Source organism: Astyanax mexicanus, chromosome 21 (genome assembly GCF_023375975.1).
Source record: "Astyanax mexicanus isolate ESR-SI-001 chromosome 21, AstMex3_surface, whole genome shotgun sequence".
Lineage (NCBI taxonomy): Eukaryota > Metazoa > Chordata > Actinopteri > Characiformes > Acestrorhamphidae > Astyanax > Astyanax mexicanus.
In genome coordinates this window covers 28,484,165-28,504,378 of record NC_064428.1, presented here as the reverse complement: position 1 = coordinate 28,504,378, position 20,214 = coordinate 28,484,165, and the positions used below count along the sequence as shown (strand labels likewise).

Sequence of the window (20,214 nt, the reverse complement as noted above, 5' to 3'; positions counted from 1 at the left end):
CACAAGCCATCAAACCAAACTGAACTGCTTGAATTTTTGCACCAGGAGTAAAAGCATCAAGTTATCCAAAAGCAGTGTGTAAGACTGGTGGAGGACAACATGATGCCAAGATGTATGAAAACTATGATTAAAAACAGGGTTATTCCACCAAATATTGATTTCTGAACTCTTAAAACTTTATGAATATGAACTTGTTTTCTTTGCATTATTTGAGGTCTGAATGCTCTGCATAATTTTTGTTATTTCAGCCATTTCTCATTTTCTGCAAATAAATGCTTTGGTACCACTTTACATTAAGTGTGCATTAGTTACATGAATTAATGCATTAGTTACCACGAAGAAGACATAGAGTTAATACATTAACAATGCTTACGTAATGTTAAGTAAACACGGAATAACAGCATTAATTAATGTTACTTTCACATTACAAGTGAATCATTTGTTAAGATGAAGAATAAATCATATACTTTATTATCATACACTTTACTTTACAATGTTAGGTAAACAAGTAACAACAACTGCATTAGTTCATCTTCTTGTCATTTGCTTGTGGACTGCAGCTATGCGTACGGTAATCGTTAAATATTTGTTAAGTAAATATATTAGTCTGGATGGTGCTTATGCTTCATTTCATTATATATATGTGTGAGTGTAGAAATTGTATGTAAATATAAACCATGAGTAACCAATGACGCCTTTTTAAAGCATTATTAACATCTGTTAAACATTATTAAGCACTTATACAGACAGCTCTATTTAGTAAAATAAATATATACCTGATGTAAAGTGAAATTGAAATAATTCTAATCCATGAAGAGATGTATTTCCAATAGAAGTAAACATGTAAACTGTATAATATTATATTAGTTAACTGATATCAGTTACTAAAACAAATAACTGCATAACCACTGCATGAGTGTTATCACAGCCAAACATATTTATAACTAATATGTAATTAGTAAATATTTAACAATTACTATATGCATAGCTGCAGCACATTGTATAAGCAAATGACAAGAAGAGCAGTTGTTACATGTTTAATTAACATTATTAATGAAGTGTATGATTTTTTTTTGTTCATCTTAACAAATGCTTTACTTCAAACGTTAGTTCATGTGAAAATAACATTAATTAACCCTTGTGTGGTGTTCGGGTCTGTGGGACCCGTTTTCATTTTTCATCAAATGATGCAAAAAAAAACATTTTTTCTAACTCAAACTCATTGGCATTGGTTCATTTTTTTGTGAAAAACATATATCAATACACATTTTCGATAAACACACACTGTACACCCCCCCCCCCCCCCCTCCTACACATTTATATTACATACAGTATGTTTGGCCAAGGGCTAATAAACATTTCTTCATTTGTAAATTTGAAACTAAACAAATTTTCTACTCATATCTTGAGTTTAATTCATTTTCTTTTACATTTTATTTAAAAAAACTAATAAAAAAAGAGTAGCACTTTTTAAAAGAAATGTAACATAAGAAAGGTAAAGGGCAAATATTAACCATGTAAGCTGTTTATATTGCTCGCAATTTAGGTGAAGCAAGCATGTGTAAAGCATTTTAATGTAAAATTGCTTAATTTTGCTGAATTAAATACAAGTAAACAAAGTAAACGACTAACAAAAATATGAACACCACACAAGGGTTAATGCTGTAGTTCTGTGTTTAATTAACATTACCTAAGCCTTGTTAATGTTTTATTAGCTCATGTCTTATTGTATTCTATCCTTCTATTGCATTCAATTCTGTGTTCATTCTGTAGGTTTATCCCATTCTATGTTATAGGGTAATTACTTGTATATTATGTTTATTACTTGTATATTTTCACTAGATCAATTATATTACTTTCTGTTCTGTTCTGCTTTATTCCCTAAACCCTACATGTCAGTTCACACCAGCAGTGCTTCTGAAGTATTTTTTTAGTCTTCTGCCTGACAGAACAGACACGCCTCCATTTTAATCAATCTTTCAGTTCACATCCCCTCCGGTGGTCACACGTCTGTCTAAACACCAGCCCTTCATCATCCCACTGCATTTTTATACAGAGTAGACTCTGTTTGTTTCAGCTGCACATAAGAAAAAGGAGCTTGAATTTAATATCAGGTCATTATTACGATATTTTAAAACAGGCTACAGACTCTGTAACTCTGTTATGATCTTGTTGGCCTTGACTGGCCTGCACTCAGGCAACACTGTTAAACTGCCCTGACCTTAACTGGGCCTTTTATCTGACACTATCTACTTCAGTTCCGAGTGAAATTTAGCTGCAATAAACATATCTGTGATTTGTGCCATCAGATTTTAACCATTTTTAATTGATCCTAGCTATTTGGGATTATTAGGACCTAAATAAATATAAAAACTAAGCTTTGTCTTTGTACAGGAAGTTGTTTTTGCAAAAAAAAAATCTTCCTATTATTGCTAGGTTGCATGCCATATTAAAGTTGTAATGTTATTGTACATAAGTACCGTATTTTTTCAAATAAATATACATTTTCTGGTCTATTTTCATACACAAGGCAAACTGAATTATATGGTACATTATGCAACACTAGTAAGAAACAGAGGAGTCACCATGTTTTCCTTCCAGTTCATCAGGTCTTGCCGCATAGATTTCCAGATTTAGACTAAGGCTGGGTGCAGCAGCATTAGCATTAGCAGCTAACCACTAGCACTAGCCACGATTATCAGCTATTGTGACCCGACAGCACTACACTGAGAAACCTTAAGTGTTCTAGTAAACCAGGGTGATATTAGCTAGCGATGTGTCCCACGTAGCTTGTTTTAACAAGGTAAACATGCAGGCTACATGCCGAAATACTCGCCTCTGAACAGCAAATGAGCTAGCGCTTAGCGCGGTTAGCAGCTAATGCTGCTCCAGCAGTGATAGCTAGAATAAGCAGCAAACTATAGGCTGGCACACCTGATTATAACGGAATTGAAACTGTACATTTCATCCCTGTTTAACTGGATGAAGTTCTGCAAAAACTGAATAAAAGTCACTGTATTATACACCGAGTATTTGAATAGCAGTTTTTAAGAATCTGCCACTGTTGATGATTTTTTTTTTTTCAAAATATTGCAATAAATTTTGTGTATAATAAAAAAGTTTGAAAAAAATGTATTTTTACCATATATATATCACCATATGTATTAACCATATCGCCCAGCTCTGTCAGTAAGTGACTTATTACTTCACCAGATGTGGCTTTTACACTATTAATATTAATATTGTAAGTATTGTGTTGTATTGAGCAAAATCAATAAATGTACTGTGATAAAAATATTATATCACATTATATCACATAGCACTAACATTAAGACAAATAAGTCAAGTGCTTAAAGTTCTATAACTGAGTCCAAAACTGAATAAAAAGATAAAAAAAATAAAAATAAATGAAAACAGAATATTTGGCCTCATATAGAGACACTGTTCTTGCCATTTAGTAGTCACATGACTTCATTAAACTCAACTGATTGAAAAGAAGATTGTGGGAATCTCAGTCCAAAGTTTCTACAGCCAGTCCAGACAGAAACATGGGCCAGGTAAAAATCCCCAATCACATCCAAATATAAGTTTAATACTATTTTTTTTTATTTACAATAACATCTCTAGCTTCATATGGCATGCCTTTTGACATTTCTAAGCAATAACATAAAGATAATATTACAAAAATAATCTACTGTCACCATATGGAGACATTATTTTTGGCCTGTACAAAGACAAATATTAATTTTTATACTTGTAAGGTCTTACTAATCCCTATTATGCACACTGATCAAAGGTCTCTCAGGAGATTGAATCTTTATTTCAAGCACAGTTTTTATGTATTACATAAAAATACTATAATCTATTATTTCTTTGTCCATCAGTAATGCAGTGCTATCAGAACTAGGAGCATTCTGGATTGGAGCGCCATGCATTTCAAAGCATTTCAAAGCATTTTAAAGCATATAACCAGGCAAAAACCCAACCTGGCCTCAATCCTAATAAAGCTTTCAGAGAACACTGAATGTATGGAGCTGGAAGGTGTAATTCACAGCTCCCAAGAGCAAGTACTGCACATTTCCCAGCCCTGCTTCCTGCAGGAGTCAGGTATTGTGTCACAGTGGCCAATTAGCTGCATGAATTGCCCAATTAACTCCAATAATTACAAAAACTAGACCAAATGTAGATTTGAAGGTCAAGCTTGAGTATATTCCACTGTGAAAAATACACATATCATTAGTTATCACACCACTAAAACACACATAATTGACCTACGATCTATAAATGCGTGTTTTGGTAGCAACTGATGTAAAATTGGACAGACTATACACAGTGTTGGCAAATTTCCTTTCAGCATAGTGAGGAAACTGGCACTCTGAAATGCTTTTTGTCAAAAAATAAAAGAAAAGCCAAATTAGTGTGTGTTAATAAGTTTCCAGGTATTTTATTTTGAGTACAGGCATATTTTACATTTCTGTACCTGGCCAAAAAAAAAAAAAGATTTTGTTGCTGTGCTGCAAAACCTTTGTTTGAATAAGAAAAGAAGGAAAACGCCTTCTTTATTCTCAATGAAAGTCAATGAAACTAGATTTGATTATACATAAATTTGAAGGATTTCTATTGGTCCATTCATCATGAAATTTGAATTCAAAGTAAAGAACATGTGCCAGATTCACAATATGGTTTTGCACTGTATTTGGTTCCAAATGGGGCCGATCAGATGGACGATTCATTTTTGTCCAGATGTTGTCCAGTATACACTGGCAAGAATGTGATATTATTATAAGGTTTGAACCCTTTGGAATTTCATGCTTTTCTGCAATTGTATTTGTAATTTGTCATCTTACTGTAGATTGGTGAATATCTAAAGTCTTTATAAAATCACTTTGTAATTTTTTTTTTTTTTCAGCTTTCAAAAAATCAACAATTTTTGATCAAAGATCCTTATTGAAGCTCTTTTTTGTATGCTATAGCTCACACAAGTGTCCTTCTTGTGTGGAGCAAACTTGAATAGTTGATAAAAAAAAGTTGTTTTAATAAATTAAATTAGCTCTAGTCCACACCTCCAAGCAAGACTAGCAAGACTCCAGGTGTGCTAACACTTGACTAATAAGTAGTAATGTCAATTCAAAATAAGCGCAAAAGGTCACTAAGAAAAAATTCTGATTCTTTTTGTCAAAATTAAATAAAATAAGTAAGTAAATAAAATCTGTGATTTTTGCTTGGTTTAAGTCTTCAAATTCACTAAGAAAAAAATGCTTACCCCAACTGGCAGATTGGGTTGTTTGATATAAGCATATTGTCCCACCTTAGCCTGTGTCTGTCCAGTGTCTTTCCTTTTTTTGGTTCCTTCCTGCTCCTGTCCTCTGTTTTCTCTGTCATGATTCCCAGCCATGTGCTACTGTGTTTTGGTCATGTCTCCGCCTTAGTCCCGCCTTGTCATCTGTAACCCCTCCTGTCTCATATGTACTCTGCCCCCCTCATTACCTCCACAGGTGTCCCTAGTGTGTGCCTGTCTATAAATACCCCATGTGCTCCTTTGTTCTGTGTCGTGCTTTTTGTTTGACCGTATCCTGTTACTCTGTCCAGATCGTGTTTATATGTTTTGTTTAGCCTCAGACCTGCTGTGTTTTTTGTCGTCAGTTTTCCAGGTTTGGAAATTAAATCTCAAATTAAATATATTTTGTCTAGTTTTGCCAGTGATTTTTTCCAGTGTACTTAGATTAATCCCACTGTGCTAATAAAAAAAAACTAAACAAAGCCCAGATGAGAAAACATTGAAAAATGTCAGAACCTTCATGAAAATTTGGATTCTCAAAATCTCAATGAAGAACGAATGGTTGATGAACACAGCTCTAAACATCCTAATGGTAAACTAAGACAAGACATGAAGAGCATGGACATGGACGTCATATAGGTGTAGGAAACATACAGTAATAAGCTTTACTAAAAAAAAATGCAAATTTGTTTGCAAGAGAAGTCTGAACAAACTTCTATGCTGCAGAAAACAAAATCTTAGCAAGTGAAGTTATCTAACGCCAAGCAAAAAATCTTATTTAGTCTTAAAAAGCATAATAAAAGTAGGTTTATTTAGTTTTCTTTTTATAATTTATCATATTTAGTCTTTTTTAGATTTTTTAGAAGTGTTTTGAACTCAAAATAAGTAGAAACAAATGTCAGAATCTTCAAGATAAGTTGGATTTGAGAAGAATGAATACAGCCTCATAGATCCTAATGGCCAACTAAGACCAGATAACGGCTTATTGTATAACATACAAACAGCATCAGTATTAGACAAGACAGTGAATTCCATTCTATTCCAAATTCATTACCGCAGGAGTGTTTATACCATTACTGTGCAATTACCCCATAACCGCCCCACTGCGGGGGGCTGTATCAATTACACATAATGGAAATGACCATCCATGTCCGTTCCATATGGGAACCCCATGCTGATTTGCGACATCCTGCGTTTGCAAGCCTGTGGAGTCTCTTGTCTCTTCGCGAGGCCTGTGTTTCTGCATGGCCGAAAAAAAAAGAGGCTATTATTCCACGGGATGCGGGGGGAGAGGGGGGGGTCTCAGGACCGTAGGCTCACTGGAGGTAACAAGCGGTGATTTATCGGGACTGCTGTTTTCCTATTTTCTCTCTGCGTCTCTGTGAATGGCTTGTTTTGAAAGGCCGCCCAACGGAGAGCGGATGGCGGAAAAAAACGCTCGCAATTAAAGAGTGGAGAGCGACCCACTGCGCCATTGTCTCCTCACCCAGAACGTCCCCCCAGGCAAGAGCATCGCTTCTGATTAATTCACAATGAAACGGGACACCACCTCCGCTGCCTGAGCGCGACTCGCTGCGCGGGAAGATAAAGCCCGGCTCCGAAGCTCGCTAAACCGACCGCGAGGCCCCTTTTTTGCTCTATTTCCGACGTAGCCCAGAAATAAATAAATAAGAAAACAAATAACAGGGGGAAAAAAGAACGAGTATTTACGCCGCTCTATCGCCCCCTCCTCCCAAAGTCCCCGCGGCTCTGCAGAGCTCCGTCGGGAATAAACGAAGAGAGCGTAGCGTAATATTCAGACGAAGAGGAGTTGAACCCGGTTGACCGTGCCAGGCCCGTACTCTGGCTTCCTTCTCAAAGGAGATGCTGCCGCAATAAAAGGGCATTTTAAATCTGTCTCCATACTTAAGGAGAGAGATAGAGCAAAAGAGAGCGAGTGAGCTAGCAAAAAAAAAGAGACAGAGCGAGAGAGAGAGAGAGAGAGAGAGAAAGAAAAAGAGAGAGAGAGAATGCAAGAGAGAGAGAGGAGTCTCTCTAAGTCTCCCTCTGATCCTGAAGTGGCAGGATGTTTCCACATTACACAGGATTTGAAAAGGGCAGTTTTGAGCGCTAAAGCATGATTGGCAGGCCAAGTCCAAAAGCTAACAGCAAAGCCCTGTCTGCCACGGTCCAGACAGAGAGGGGCCACAGATTTGACGAGACGAAAGGGACCTCTTACACCTAACCAGGCCAGTGATTGACATACCTATTTGCATATGCAGTTGTACTTTGCATTTAGCTCAATTCATTCAGGTCGACTTCTGATAAGCATCCAAATTGATAAAGATTGCTCAATTTTCCAAAGCAGATTGGGTTTCCCAAGCCCTTTTTAAGTAGTTGAACCAAAAGGAATCTCAGCATTTTTTTTAAATCAGTGTGTTGTGTCTGGAGTAGGGCTGCAACGATTAGTCGATATAATGTCGACAATGTCGATTAATTAAATTGCCTTTTAAATCTCATGTTAAGCTGTTTCTATAATTTTTAGATATGGAGGACATGGAAGAAATATTTGTTGATTAATCGACTAAACCAAAAAATAATCATCAGATTAGTCGACTGCTAAAATAATCATTAGTTGCAGCCCTATTCTGGACCGTTTGAGTCAATTGCCTCAAATAAGCAAAAAAAATCCAGTGAAAACATACTTAAAAAATGTGTGGTCTGAGTTTTTAAACATTTGTCAATGTTTAGTTTGCTAGTGGTGTGGATTCCTTACACAGTTTAGTGATTCTACGGCTTAATCTTTACCAGACTTTAGCATACTTTTCACAAATATATTCTTTCATACTGTCTTTTGTTCCTTTAAACTGTCCGATTAAAAAAATCGGACTGTTTTCTCCAAAAAAAGCAATTTATGCCAAACAACTACACTGTTGCTCTTCAAACCCTGGCTAGTGCACCCTAAATTGGTTTAAAAAATTCCGAAAAGCATCAGAATTGCTAAAGATTGCCAAATTCATCCAAGCAGATTGGGTTTTCCAAGCCCTTTTCCTGCCTCAGATTTTTTGAAACATTAAGTTTCAAAATTATACTCAGCATTTTTTAAACCAGTTTGTTGTGTCTGGAGCGTCTAGTCAGTTAGACGCCCAAACAACAACAAAATCCAATGAAAAACACACTTAAAACAGTCTGACCTGACTTTTTTTTATCAGTAAATGTTTAGTTTGCTAGTGGTGTGGATTTCTACGCAGTTTAGTGATTTTACGGCTTAAACACACCTAATTTTTTCAATTTTACCAGGCTTTAGCCTACTTTTTACATATACTATATTCATGGAAACCGTCTTTTATTGCTTTAAACTGACTTTTTTTTATCCAAAAAAAGCAATTTATGCCAAACTATTACACTTTTGCTGTTTCATCCCTGGCTAGTGCACCCCAAATTGGTTTACAAAATTCAGAAAAGCATCAGATTGCTAAAGATTGGGCTCAGATTTTTTAAAACATTTAGTTGAACCAAAAGGATACTCAGCATTTTTTAAACCAGTATGTTGTGTCTGGAGTGTCTAGTCAGTGAGACGCCCAAACAATAACAAAATCCATTCAAAACACACTTAAAAATAGTCTTAATAATTTTACCAGACTTTAGCATATTTTTTAACAAATATATTTCTTAAAACTAGGGTGACCAAACGTCCATATTTCCCGGGACATGTCCGTATTTCACGTCCTGTCCCGGGCGTCCCGGATTTTTTTTCAAAAAGTGAGGAAAAATGTCCTGGTTTAAATTACCTTCATTGGACCAGAGTGGCGCAAAAAGGGGGTATGCAGCCTATGCGACGCATAGGGGCGCTGCACTAGAGGGGACGCCAAATCAAAGCCCCAAACAAATTTCCGGAGCGCGGCGGAAAAGTAATGACAGGACGCTGAGGATTTTAAAACGTATCTCTCTTAACACAACCAATCCCCCCACCGCCGCTGACGATTTTAAAACGCATCTCTCCACAACCCCCCACATTTGACGATTTTAAAACGCATGTCTCCATCATAAAACTGTTTTGGCCAAGAAAAGCAATTTATGCCAAACTACTACACTTTTGCTGTTTCAACCCTGGCTAGTGCACCCTAAATTGGTTTGAAAATTACAAAAAGCATCAGAATTATGCCAAACTATTACACTTTTGCTGTTCCATCCCCGGCTAGAACACCTCAAATTGGTTTGAAAATTATGAACAGTATCTGAATTACTAAAGTTTGCAAGCAGATTTCAAACAATCAGTTGAACCAAAAAGATACTCAGCATTTTTTTATGTTGTGTCTGGAGTGTCTAGTCAGTTAAAAGCTCAAACAATAACAAAATCCAGTCAAAACAAACTTAAAAACCAGGTTTTTAGCAATTGTTTTTACAAATATATTATTTGAAACTGGCTTTTGTTCCTTTAAACTGTCTGGATAAAACTGACTGTTTTGTCCATAAAAAGCAATTTATACCAAACTATCACATTTTTACTGTTCTATCCTTGGAAAGTGCACCTAAAATTGGTTTAGAATTTTCAGAAAAGCATCAGAATTGCTAAAGACTGCAAGCAGATTGGGTCTCCAAGCCCTTTTCCTGCCTCAGATTTCAAACAGTCAGTTGAACCAAAATATAACTCAGAGTTTTTAAACCAGTGTGTTGTGTCTGGAGCGTCTAGTCAGTTAGACGCCCAAACAATAACAAAATCCAGTCAAAACAAACTCACAAACAGTCTGACCTGACTTTTTTCATCAGTAAATGTTAAGTTTGCTAGTGGTGTGGATTTCTATGCAGTTTAGTGATTTTTTCAGCTAAAAAAAATATATATTTTTATTTTACCAGGCTTTTTTGCCAAACTATTAAACTTTTGCTGTTTTAACCCTGGCAAGTGCACCCCAAATTGGTTTAAAAATTACAAAAACCATCAGAATTGCTAAAGACTGCAAGCAGATTGGGTTTTTCAAGCCCTTTTCCTGCCTCAGATTTCAAACAGTCAGTTGAACCAAAGTTATACTCAGCATTTTTTAAATCAGTATGTTGTGTCTGGAGTGTCTAGTCAGTTAGACGCACAAACAATAACAAAATCCAGTCAAAACACACTTCAAAAATCTGGCCTGACATTCATTTGTAAATATTCATGTTGTCGTATGGATTTCTACACAGATAAAAACAGACTGCAGAGCTATACAGTTTAAAAAAAAACATGTCTGCGTTCTATGGATGCTTTAAAACCAAGACTGCCCAAAGATTAAAGATTAAAGTCTTGGTTTTGTGAAAAGTGTAGAGGGTACTATATAGCTAAAAGGCTGATAAATCCCTTTAGCTAGTGGTCTGAGATGCATTTCAACTATGTGACAGAGCAGTGCTTTGAATGCATGGTCAAACAAAGATTGTTCTTCAGGATTCAATTCAGATACTAGTCACAAACATGGTCAAAAGATCTAGCCTATTTTAAGTACCTGGTGTCTCTGACTCTAGTAATTGAAGGTATATTACTGGTAAAGGTTAGGTTGAAAATGCTAGGCTATTTCTTTAATCTCCCACTTCTCATGTTAATATCACGGCCCAGTACACTTTACTGCTCAGAGCAGTATTTTATTTTTCAAACATCCCTCATTTATTCAAGGTAGGGCCGCTGGGAACTTGCTGTTCTTTATTCAAGAGGCATCCTTGATTGAGAAGGAGCGAAGGCGCCATAGGAACAGTGGCGCACTGGAGAAACATAGCATTAATTCCTTGTTCAAGGGCATGACGGCTGCAAAGAGCACATTAACATTTCTCACAGTGAAAAAAATGACCTGTAGCCCTCTGTTGTAAGGTGCTTACAGTAGTCCCCTGCCAGGATCAAATCTCCAGAACCTCCAGTCGCAAGTAACAAGCCCTCAACTGCTCAGTCTCAAATCCTCCCACTGTTACTAGTAGGCAGAGAATCACTGGCAGAAGAAGATATAAGTACAGTGATATGAATCCTCATGGTTAAATAATCAAGTCCTTGGCACAACAAGACTTGTCAAGAGACTCCTTCCCTACCTTCCAAATGTTGATGCTTCGGTGATTGGTTTGGAGTCATACTAAGTAGAAAAGTCTGGCTTTTTCTACCCGTGTAGTTCCACAGTAAGCTTCATTATTAACCCCATAACAGATCAAGGGGTACATCTGATACTGAATGTTGAGTCTCTAAGGCTTATCCACATGGGAAAGGCTGTAACCTGTGACCCTCTGTTAGTAGGTGCTCACTTTAGTCCCCTGCCCGGATCAAACCTTCAGAACATCTAGTCGCAAGTCACGATCCCCAACCGCTCAGCCGATCTGCCCACTGTTACTCAGTAAGCAGAGGATCCCTGGCAGTAGAAGATGCACAGGGACACGAATTCAAGTCCTGCTGAGTTACATAGGCACTCCACATGGTTGAATAATCAAGTCCCTGGCACAACAAGCCTCGTCAAGAGACTCCTGCACAATGTCAAGGTAATAGTTTTCCAGGTGCAAATGTCCTAATGTTGATGCATTATTGGTTGACTTGGCTTCATACTAAGCAAAAAAGATAGCCGTTCTACCCTTCTAGCTCTTTAATAAGCCCATCCTTACAAAATTAATATTGATCCAGCAGCACACCAGGTTGTACCACTGATGCTAAGGGTGGTAACAATATTCTTAAGACCTGTTCACACTAGAAACTAATCCATGAAGCTTACAGGCTGTAACCTATGACCCTCTGTTATTAGGTTCTCACTTATTTCCCTGCAACAATCAAACCTCCAGAACCTACTAAGCAAAAAACCAAGGCATTTTTCTACCCTTCTAGCTCTTCAGAAAGCAGACCAGCTTGTACCGCTAGTGCGCTAATGCTGAGGTTGGTCACAAAACTCTTGAGGGTCTTTTCACATGGGAAACTAACTCAAGAAGAGTCCCCTGCCAGGACCAAACCTCCAGAACCTCTAGTCACAAGTCACGATCCCCAACCGCTCAGCCGATCTGCCCACTGTTACTGAGTAAGCAGAAGATCCCTGGCAGCAGAAGATGTACAGGGACATGAATTCAAGTCCTGCTGAGTCACGTAGGCACTCCACATGGTTGAATAATCAAGTCCCTGGCACCACAAGCCTCGTCAAGAGACTCCTGCCCAGGCAATGTCACGATAATAAGACAGCAGCAGTTTGAAGAGGTGGGCATGGCTGCTTGCCCTCTCCACAAGAATTAACCAGAATCTGTTGGAATTAGAGCCCTTGTTCTTTGTACCCTGATTTTTTTTCGATTGTGAGATTATCCCTTTTCTCTCCTCCTTAATCTAGCTTTCAATCCAGTCCCGGCTAAATTTAGCACAGAGAGAGAGAGAGACACACACACACTCCAGGCAGGATCATTAGAACAATCACTTCCTAACCTCTGACAGCCCCAAAATCCCGACTGGGTTATCGATTGTGAGCACAGGTTTATTAAACTGGAAGGATCAAGGTCCTCCACATGCATTTTAGAACTTACGAGGGGACATAATGAACACTAAATCTCTAAAAGAGCTTTGAAATATTTGGTGATAAATGGAATCATTTAAAAAAACTAAAAGTAATGTCAGCAGTCCCAAAAATCCCACATTATTTCAAGCACTAACTTCATTGCATGGTATCTAAACTGTTTGACCTGACTCTACAATTAATTTTTGCTTTCCATTTGGACAATTAACCTAATGGTACACTGTACCTGCAACCAAGTACTGTTTTAAGGTTGATTTCAAGTGTTTTTTAGATAGTTATTTTAAGCATTGTAAGCAATTAGGCAAATTTGGTACCCCGTACCTGGAACCGGAGACTTTTTTTAGCACATGCTTGCTTGTGATTCCAATCAAGCCAAGTAGAGACTAAAATGTGAAGCGAAATACATGAAAAATTAACCTGAAGACTGGAATCAACTCACATTTAATTCCATTGTAGGGACTAAGTAAAAAATGCTGAACACACACAAGGTACAAGTTACCAAAAAAACAAAAAAAAGTTAAGCAGAGTTGCTTTTCCAATTACTTAACTACTGAAATACTCAACTACTCAGTTCAACTAGACTTTAGTCTGCTTTTTTGCTTTTCCACTAGGCATATTTGGCCCCTGATATCTAGAATAAAGTAATTTTATAGCACATGCTTGCTCGTTGTTCCAAGTGAGCTAAGTAAAAACTCAAATGTGATGTGGAAACTTGGAAACACGGAAAACCAGGTCAAGTCGAGTTCTCTCGACTTGTTTCCACAGCTAAAAATTGGCTCACTAGTACTTGCTAGTACTAGCAAAAGAGAGGGCACTATAACCTGACACTGCAATGTGAAAAACAGGAACCAGGTACCGAAAAAATTTATCAAAAAGAAAGAAAAAAGTCTAACACTGTGTAGTGGTATAGATCCCATGCATTGTAAAAGTTCCAAATCTAAAATAAACCAAATAAGACATTTATCTGACAAAACAAGTATCCTGTACCAACTCTGAAAAGATGGTTCGTGATATTTTGATTTATGAAAGCGTCGCCTGGGCTTCAGCACTGTAAAAAAATCAATACTGTTAAAATCTCCTTTGAGAGCCTTGGCAGATTTCCGCTATCCTGCAGCCACTGAGACTTTACAAGTGATTTTGGGAAGTTTTGGGCATTTTTTGATTGCACTTTTAGGATCCAGATCCAGAATCTGTAAACCACATCAATCTATTGCCCTCATTTGGGATCATTACAGGAGCACTGCTTAAGCGGCTTGAAGCTATACGAATGAATGAAGAAAACCATTGTAAGTTCCTGAAACAGCATCATTAACCTTTTGTTACAAATTTTCCAAAAACATTTGCCTCAGAAACCAAGGATAAACCATAAGGAAAAAAACATAAAGAATGGAAAGATTGCAAAGACTACTTTATGTGAAATAAAGAAAAAGTTGGACATACCATCCTCTGTAGGGACGTAGATGTTGAGGTACAGGCAGTCTTCGCTTTGGTCCTGCACATAGGTTACCACTGTATCCAAGTTGGCGGTGAACCAAACAGGCAACATATCGTTGAGCAAAAAGCGGTCCTCCAGAAACTGGGGGCAGACTGCCGCAAATTGAGTAGCGTTTCGGATCCCAGGCCAAGACATCGGTGGCTCCGGTGGTTGAAACCTCCGCTCGCCTGTAGGCGGAAGAGCGTAGGGAATCCCCAAGTATTGTTCCACAGGTCCCAGAATCTCATTGGGCAGCGCCGTTTTCAAGCCTCTCAGTTTTCCATAGTTTGTAGTGACGATGGGATGCTGTTGTGCCTGAGCTGCGGCTAGACAGGAAGTGGCTAGACAAGCCACGAGAACTACGATCCTAGAGATTCGGGGTAGCGATGTTAATGGCTGGACCATGGTTGAAGGTATCCATGTGCGTCCTTCTTGTGAAAACATGGTCCAGCAGAGGTTGGCGAGTTGAAGGTGTCTACGGTCCTATACTCACCACCGCCTGATCATCCACGGCAAATCCTTAGACTTCCTTAGACTATGATGCAGAGCTGATGGGAAACACACCCTCCAATCAGATCACCGATATTGAATCCTCCCCCCATCCTAGGAAGACTAGGAAGGTCTTGAACTGCGTCTAAAAAAACGATCCTATCGCAAAATAAAAGCTTCTTAGTCCTCTTGTACGTCCTCTTCTGCAACCGTTTACAGTCCGGACCTCTTCAGTCCATCTTCAGTGGTTTGCCTGGAGGACAAACAGTACAATACATTTAGATTTAGTACAATACATCCCCAACAATGCTGACAGATGCAACAAAATCCCCAAATCCTTTTAAGCAAAGGTTTCCAGTCAAAGCAGACAACAAATCTCCAGCAAACATGCCCACTCAGCACAATGATGGACCGCCAACTTGAGAGGAAGAGACGTGAAGGCCTAGGTTGAAGCCGTGGCTGTTTTGAAATACGATTCTCATTACGAAACTCCCCAGTTTGTAAGCAGTCTGGAAAACAGGGAGGATTGACTATATCACATTGCACATCACACCCGTGGAATTCTTGCAGCATAAACATAAAACGAGATCGATTCGCTCCACCGTCGGGTCAATATCGCGACAAAAAGAAACAATCAAAAAAGGTTACACATCTATCACATCGAAAATGTCTTTCTATGATTGTTTTATCTTCTGAGGAACTTTAAGCAACTGGTGCACTTTTTTTTTTTCTTCCATAGCGGATAATTTCATTATTTTCCCATCGATATCTCAGAGTCTCTTCTTCCATCAGCTCTCCACAGGCTCTCTAGGGAAAAAAAAGCGACACATTTATGACAAAAGATGCTTCTATTTCTTGATGCAATGATGCAATGATGAAAGTGATATTGTGATATTACTTTCCATCCGCCTGAACTCAAGAGTGCATCAAATGGCCAGGCAATTCTCATCGGTGGCCATGGGAAATACTAAAAGTTTGCCTGTGCTTGTACTATTCACAACTAAGCCAACATGCCAAAAGTCATGGGACAGCAATATGGACAGTGTCTTGTCCATGAAATATATATATATATATTGATGAGTTTCTTTGATTTTACCAAAAAAAAAGAAAAAACTCTGAAATATATTCAAGAGGAAGATGGATGATCACAAGCCATCAAACCAAGCTGAACTGCTTAAATTTGCTGCTTAAAGTTATCCAAAAGCAGTGTGTAAGACTGGTGGAGGACAACATGCATGCCAAGATGCATGAAAACTGTGCTAAAAAACTAAAAACTAGGGTTATTCCAAATATTGATTTCTGAATTTTATGATATATATATATCTTTGCATTATATATATATATATATATATATATATATATATATATATATGTGTGTGTGTGTGTGTGTATATATATATATATATATATATATATATATATATATATATATATATATATATACATTGGCCAATCCAGTGTGCTAATGGCAAGGCAATGTACAGTGGGTGGAAATGATCATAACCGGCAGCATCTGGCTCAAATTGTCCGTGCGCACAGATGGATGGAACATGGGCGGACATTTAACATTGCAAGTGAAACAGGAACGCATCATGGAAGGCATTCATTACCACCCACAGTGGACAGTGGAGGTGGACCGAGCGCAGTGGGTGTTAATGATCATGACCTGCGGCATCTGGCTCAAATTGTCCAAGCGAAAATGGAACAGGAATCGCATTGGCAGTGATTCCTTCAATGCAGGAGGCCCTAAAAGCATATCCCAAAGTCAATGCAGTGTCCTTTAGCTTCCAAAGCTCATGGCAAATATCATGGGATGCAAAACTAGCTCATTTCCCTACCTCTTTCCTTTTTAGTCAGCGCATTTAATTTAGATACAGATGAAACGCTGCTATAGTAATACACTGTACATTCATCTATTATTCCCAGAAAGGATTCAGGGCATGTTAATCACATGTATTGATCATGCACATTTGGTTCGCATTAGTGGCCTAGATTTATGGTGGAGTTGGCGAGGGGGACGGTTGCTGACTGAGCTTTGGTTTTGTAGCTTTAGTGATTGAGCCCTACATACATCATTCGGGATTGCTGGCTACTTTCTTCATCTGTCCTCTCTGAGCTCTTCATTAATAATACTGTCATTGATTGATATAAGGGAGTGTTATTCAATCAATATCATTTCAGCACAAATTTAGAATATATTCAGCAGTTGTGCGTATGGTATAAGCTTTTTGGAAACCTTATAAAACTCTGGAATAAAATAAGAGACCACTTAAAAATGATGAGTTTCTTTGATTTTACCAAATTGAAAACCTCTGGAATATAATCAAGAGGAAGATGGATCAAATCAAGCTGAACTGCTTGAATTTTTGCACCAGGAGTAGCATAAAGTTATCCAAAAGCAGTGTGTAAGACTGGTGGTGGTGAACATGCCAAGATGCATGAAAACTGTGATTAAAAACTCACAAAAACTCACTTAAGAACTTGTTTTCTTTGCATTATTTGAGGTCTCAAAGCTCTGCATCTTTTTTGTTATTTCAGCCATTTCTTATTTTCTGAAAATAAATGCTCTAAATGACAATATTTTTATTTGGAATTTTGGAGAAATGATGTCCGTAGTTTATAGAATAAAACAATTACTTATGTAAAGTCCTGCAACCAGTGGCCCTGCACTATTCCAACAGGACAATTCCTGTCCTTATACCGATGCCATCTCAGGAGCTTTCCTAGAAGATACAAAGATACTATGCCATGACAGGTGGTATCAGCAGAAATATGCCTGTATGATTGTAAATGTGAGATTCTACTGGATACGCTAGAAACACATAAGAAATCATGTAGTAACTTAAAAGTGTTAAACAAACCAAAATACTCTGATCTGGGGGCTTTTAACTTTTAGCGATTTCTGAGGCTGGTAACTCCGATTAACTTATCCTGTGCAACAGAGGAAGTCTTGCTCTTCCATTCCTGGGGCTTTCTTTCCTGATGAGAGCCAGTTCCATCATAATGTATTTGATGGTCTTTTTTGCGACTAAACTTGAGGATACTTTCAAAGTTCTTAAAAGAATTATCGGACTGACTGACCTTCATTTCTTAAAGTCATTTTATTATTTACTTGGTTGAGTAGCTCTTGTCGTAATATGGATCATAACATTACTCAAAAAGAGCTATTCACTGTATACCTGTAACTCTTCCTCTTCACAACTTTACAACTGATGCTATCAAACACATTAAGAGACAAGAAATTCAAGGAAATAACTCTTGACGAGGTGGCTCTACCTCATAAAGCTGACTCAGAAAATGTGATGATAATGTCTACGAGGTGCTACTTTTTGAAGAATTTAAAATATAAAACATAATGTGTTTTGTTTAACACTTTAATGAAAAACCACTGATTTTAAGAGGGTTCCAAACCTTTGACTGGTCTTCTATGTTCATTGGTGCATTTGAACAGTAAATAGAGCTAAATCTGTGATAAAGACATGGAAACCCCTCGTTCCAATCAGCACTGTGAAGCACTGTGAATAAATCCAATTCTCTATGTTTTCTCTACAGTTTCTGAACAATTTTCCATCAAACTGCACTGAATGACTTTGTTTACTTATCTTAATGATTAAATTATGCAGAAATGTCTTTAAAAAAAAGAAAAAAACTGATGGGACTCTACTTTCAAAGCAGCTGCTGTTCTCCAGCAATCTTGCGAATCCAAGAATGTGAGAATGGAGGATGAAGGAACTTTAATTTCACCATACACATCTTGCACTGCAATTTGAGGGGCTATCAGATGGAGGATAATCATTCTCGTGAGAAGCTGATTGTTCAGACAAAGCGAGTCTGTTCTGAAGTGCTCAGTGAAATACTCGCATTAAAGCTGAACCAGTACAGGGAATTTCACTGCACTTTCACAACAACGGTTTACAGCGCCATATTTCTTAAGCGCTAATGGTCACATGAGAAAATAAAAAAAAGACGAACAGAAAAACATTGTTTCCTCTGCTCTCCAGCAATCAGAAAACATCCCTCGTTGCCATTACAGTCCATAAAAAAAAGAAGTAAACTCCAGGAAGCATTTGCTCGAGGAGCATCTGCAGCTCTCTCTCCAAAGGTTGGATATTTATGAAGCTGCTGGACCTCAAATGAGGCTTGAAGTCCCAGTACAAATGATATCTGACTATACAATCTTTACTGCCATGCCTCAGAGTGAATTTTTATAGCTCCTTTTATTTATTTATTTATTTATTTATTTTTTTAAGCAGCAATCCCTGAGTAATAGAGTTGAGAATGACAAAATATCTATTTTTAAAGTAATGATATTAGTGTCCTGGCATTCCCAGGGCTCTATTTTAGTGATGAGTTGGATTGAGGGCGTGTCGGTAAGTCTTTGGTATCGTGAGCGCACCAAAACACGCAAAAGGCGTGCACTTATTCTCTTAATTAATCTTGGGTGATGTATTATAAGGCGCAGGTGCGCTCTGACTTTGGCGTGTTCGAATCTTAAAATCGCGGGTTCGGATCCGGGTCATGCAGCTTGCCATCAGCTGCCTGAGCCCTGAGAGGGCACGATTGGATTTGCTCTCTCTCTGCATGGATAGATGGCACTCCAAAGGGTGATGTTGATCAGCACAAGGCTGCATCTGTGAGCTGATGTATCAGAACCGAGTCGCTGCGCTTTCCTCCGAGTGCGCTGTGATGCTACTCGGCAATGCTGCATCAGCAGCAGCAGTTAGAAAAGAGGTGGTGGCTCCGATACTTAACATGTATCGGAGGAGGCATGTGCTAGTCTTCACCCTCCTGGTGTTGGGGCATTACGACTAGTGATTGGGGGAGTTCTAATAAGTGGGTTGGTGAGAAAATGAGAAATAAATGCAATGTAAACTGAATGGACAAAAGTATTGGGACTCCTGCTAATCCATTGTGTCTTCTTAAATGAAGGGTATTAAAACATATGAGTTTGTCCTGTTTTGTTGGAGTAATTTACAGTAAAATTGAAGTAAAATTCCCTTCTTTACACTCAGCAATATAATTGAAATAAGTATCATTTCAAAATGTTCATTCCCACTGTCAAAAACCTTAGCGAGGTTAGCAATTTTAGCTAAAACCTTTACTTCTGACCTCGTCCTACAACAACAACCCAGGGGAGCTAACACCTGTGGTGCACCTTTATGTATTCTTGACCTGAATTGCTAGCAGCTAGTCTATACCTCCGGTAGCTACACCCTCCTTTGGCGTGTATTGATGCTAGTTCAAAGCTAATTGATTCATCTCTCTGATGCTAGCTGGGTCTATCTGAGGGAATCCTAAAGGGGATACCACTGGCTGAATCGTCTGGTTGAAACAGTTTGTCCTGTTTTTTTGTTTTTTGTCTGCTTTGGAATTGGAATTTGTAAGTCAATATCAGGGTCTGTATGCTCAATTATTACATCAATGGCATTTCTGAGGGCATTTAACATGTGGATAACTGTTAAAAAGATATCAAATTAGCAGCTAGCGCTTAGTTAGCATTTTGTTTT

At 38.0% G+C, this 20,214-nt stretch overlaps 1 protein-coding gene across 2 annotated transcripts in view; it reads right to left on the bottom strand.

Annotated features, from left to right (window-relative positions):
- nlgn4xa (neuroligin 4 X-linked a) overlaps window positions 1-20,214 on the bottom strand; it is a 170,765-nt gene that overhangs the window by 141,420 nt on the left and 9,131 nt on the right. For both annotated transcript variants that reach the window (XM_049470139.1, XM_022674683.2), the window contains exon 2: window positions 14,185-14,960. In XM_049470139.1, the coding sequence (XP_049326096.1) occupies window positions 14,185-14,662 (478 nt within the window). In that variant the 5' untranslated portion in view covers window positions 14,663-14,960. The remainder of the gene's footprint in view (window positions 1-14,184; window positions 14,961-20,214) is intronic.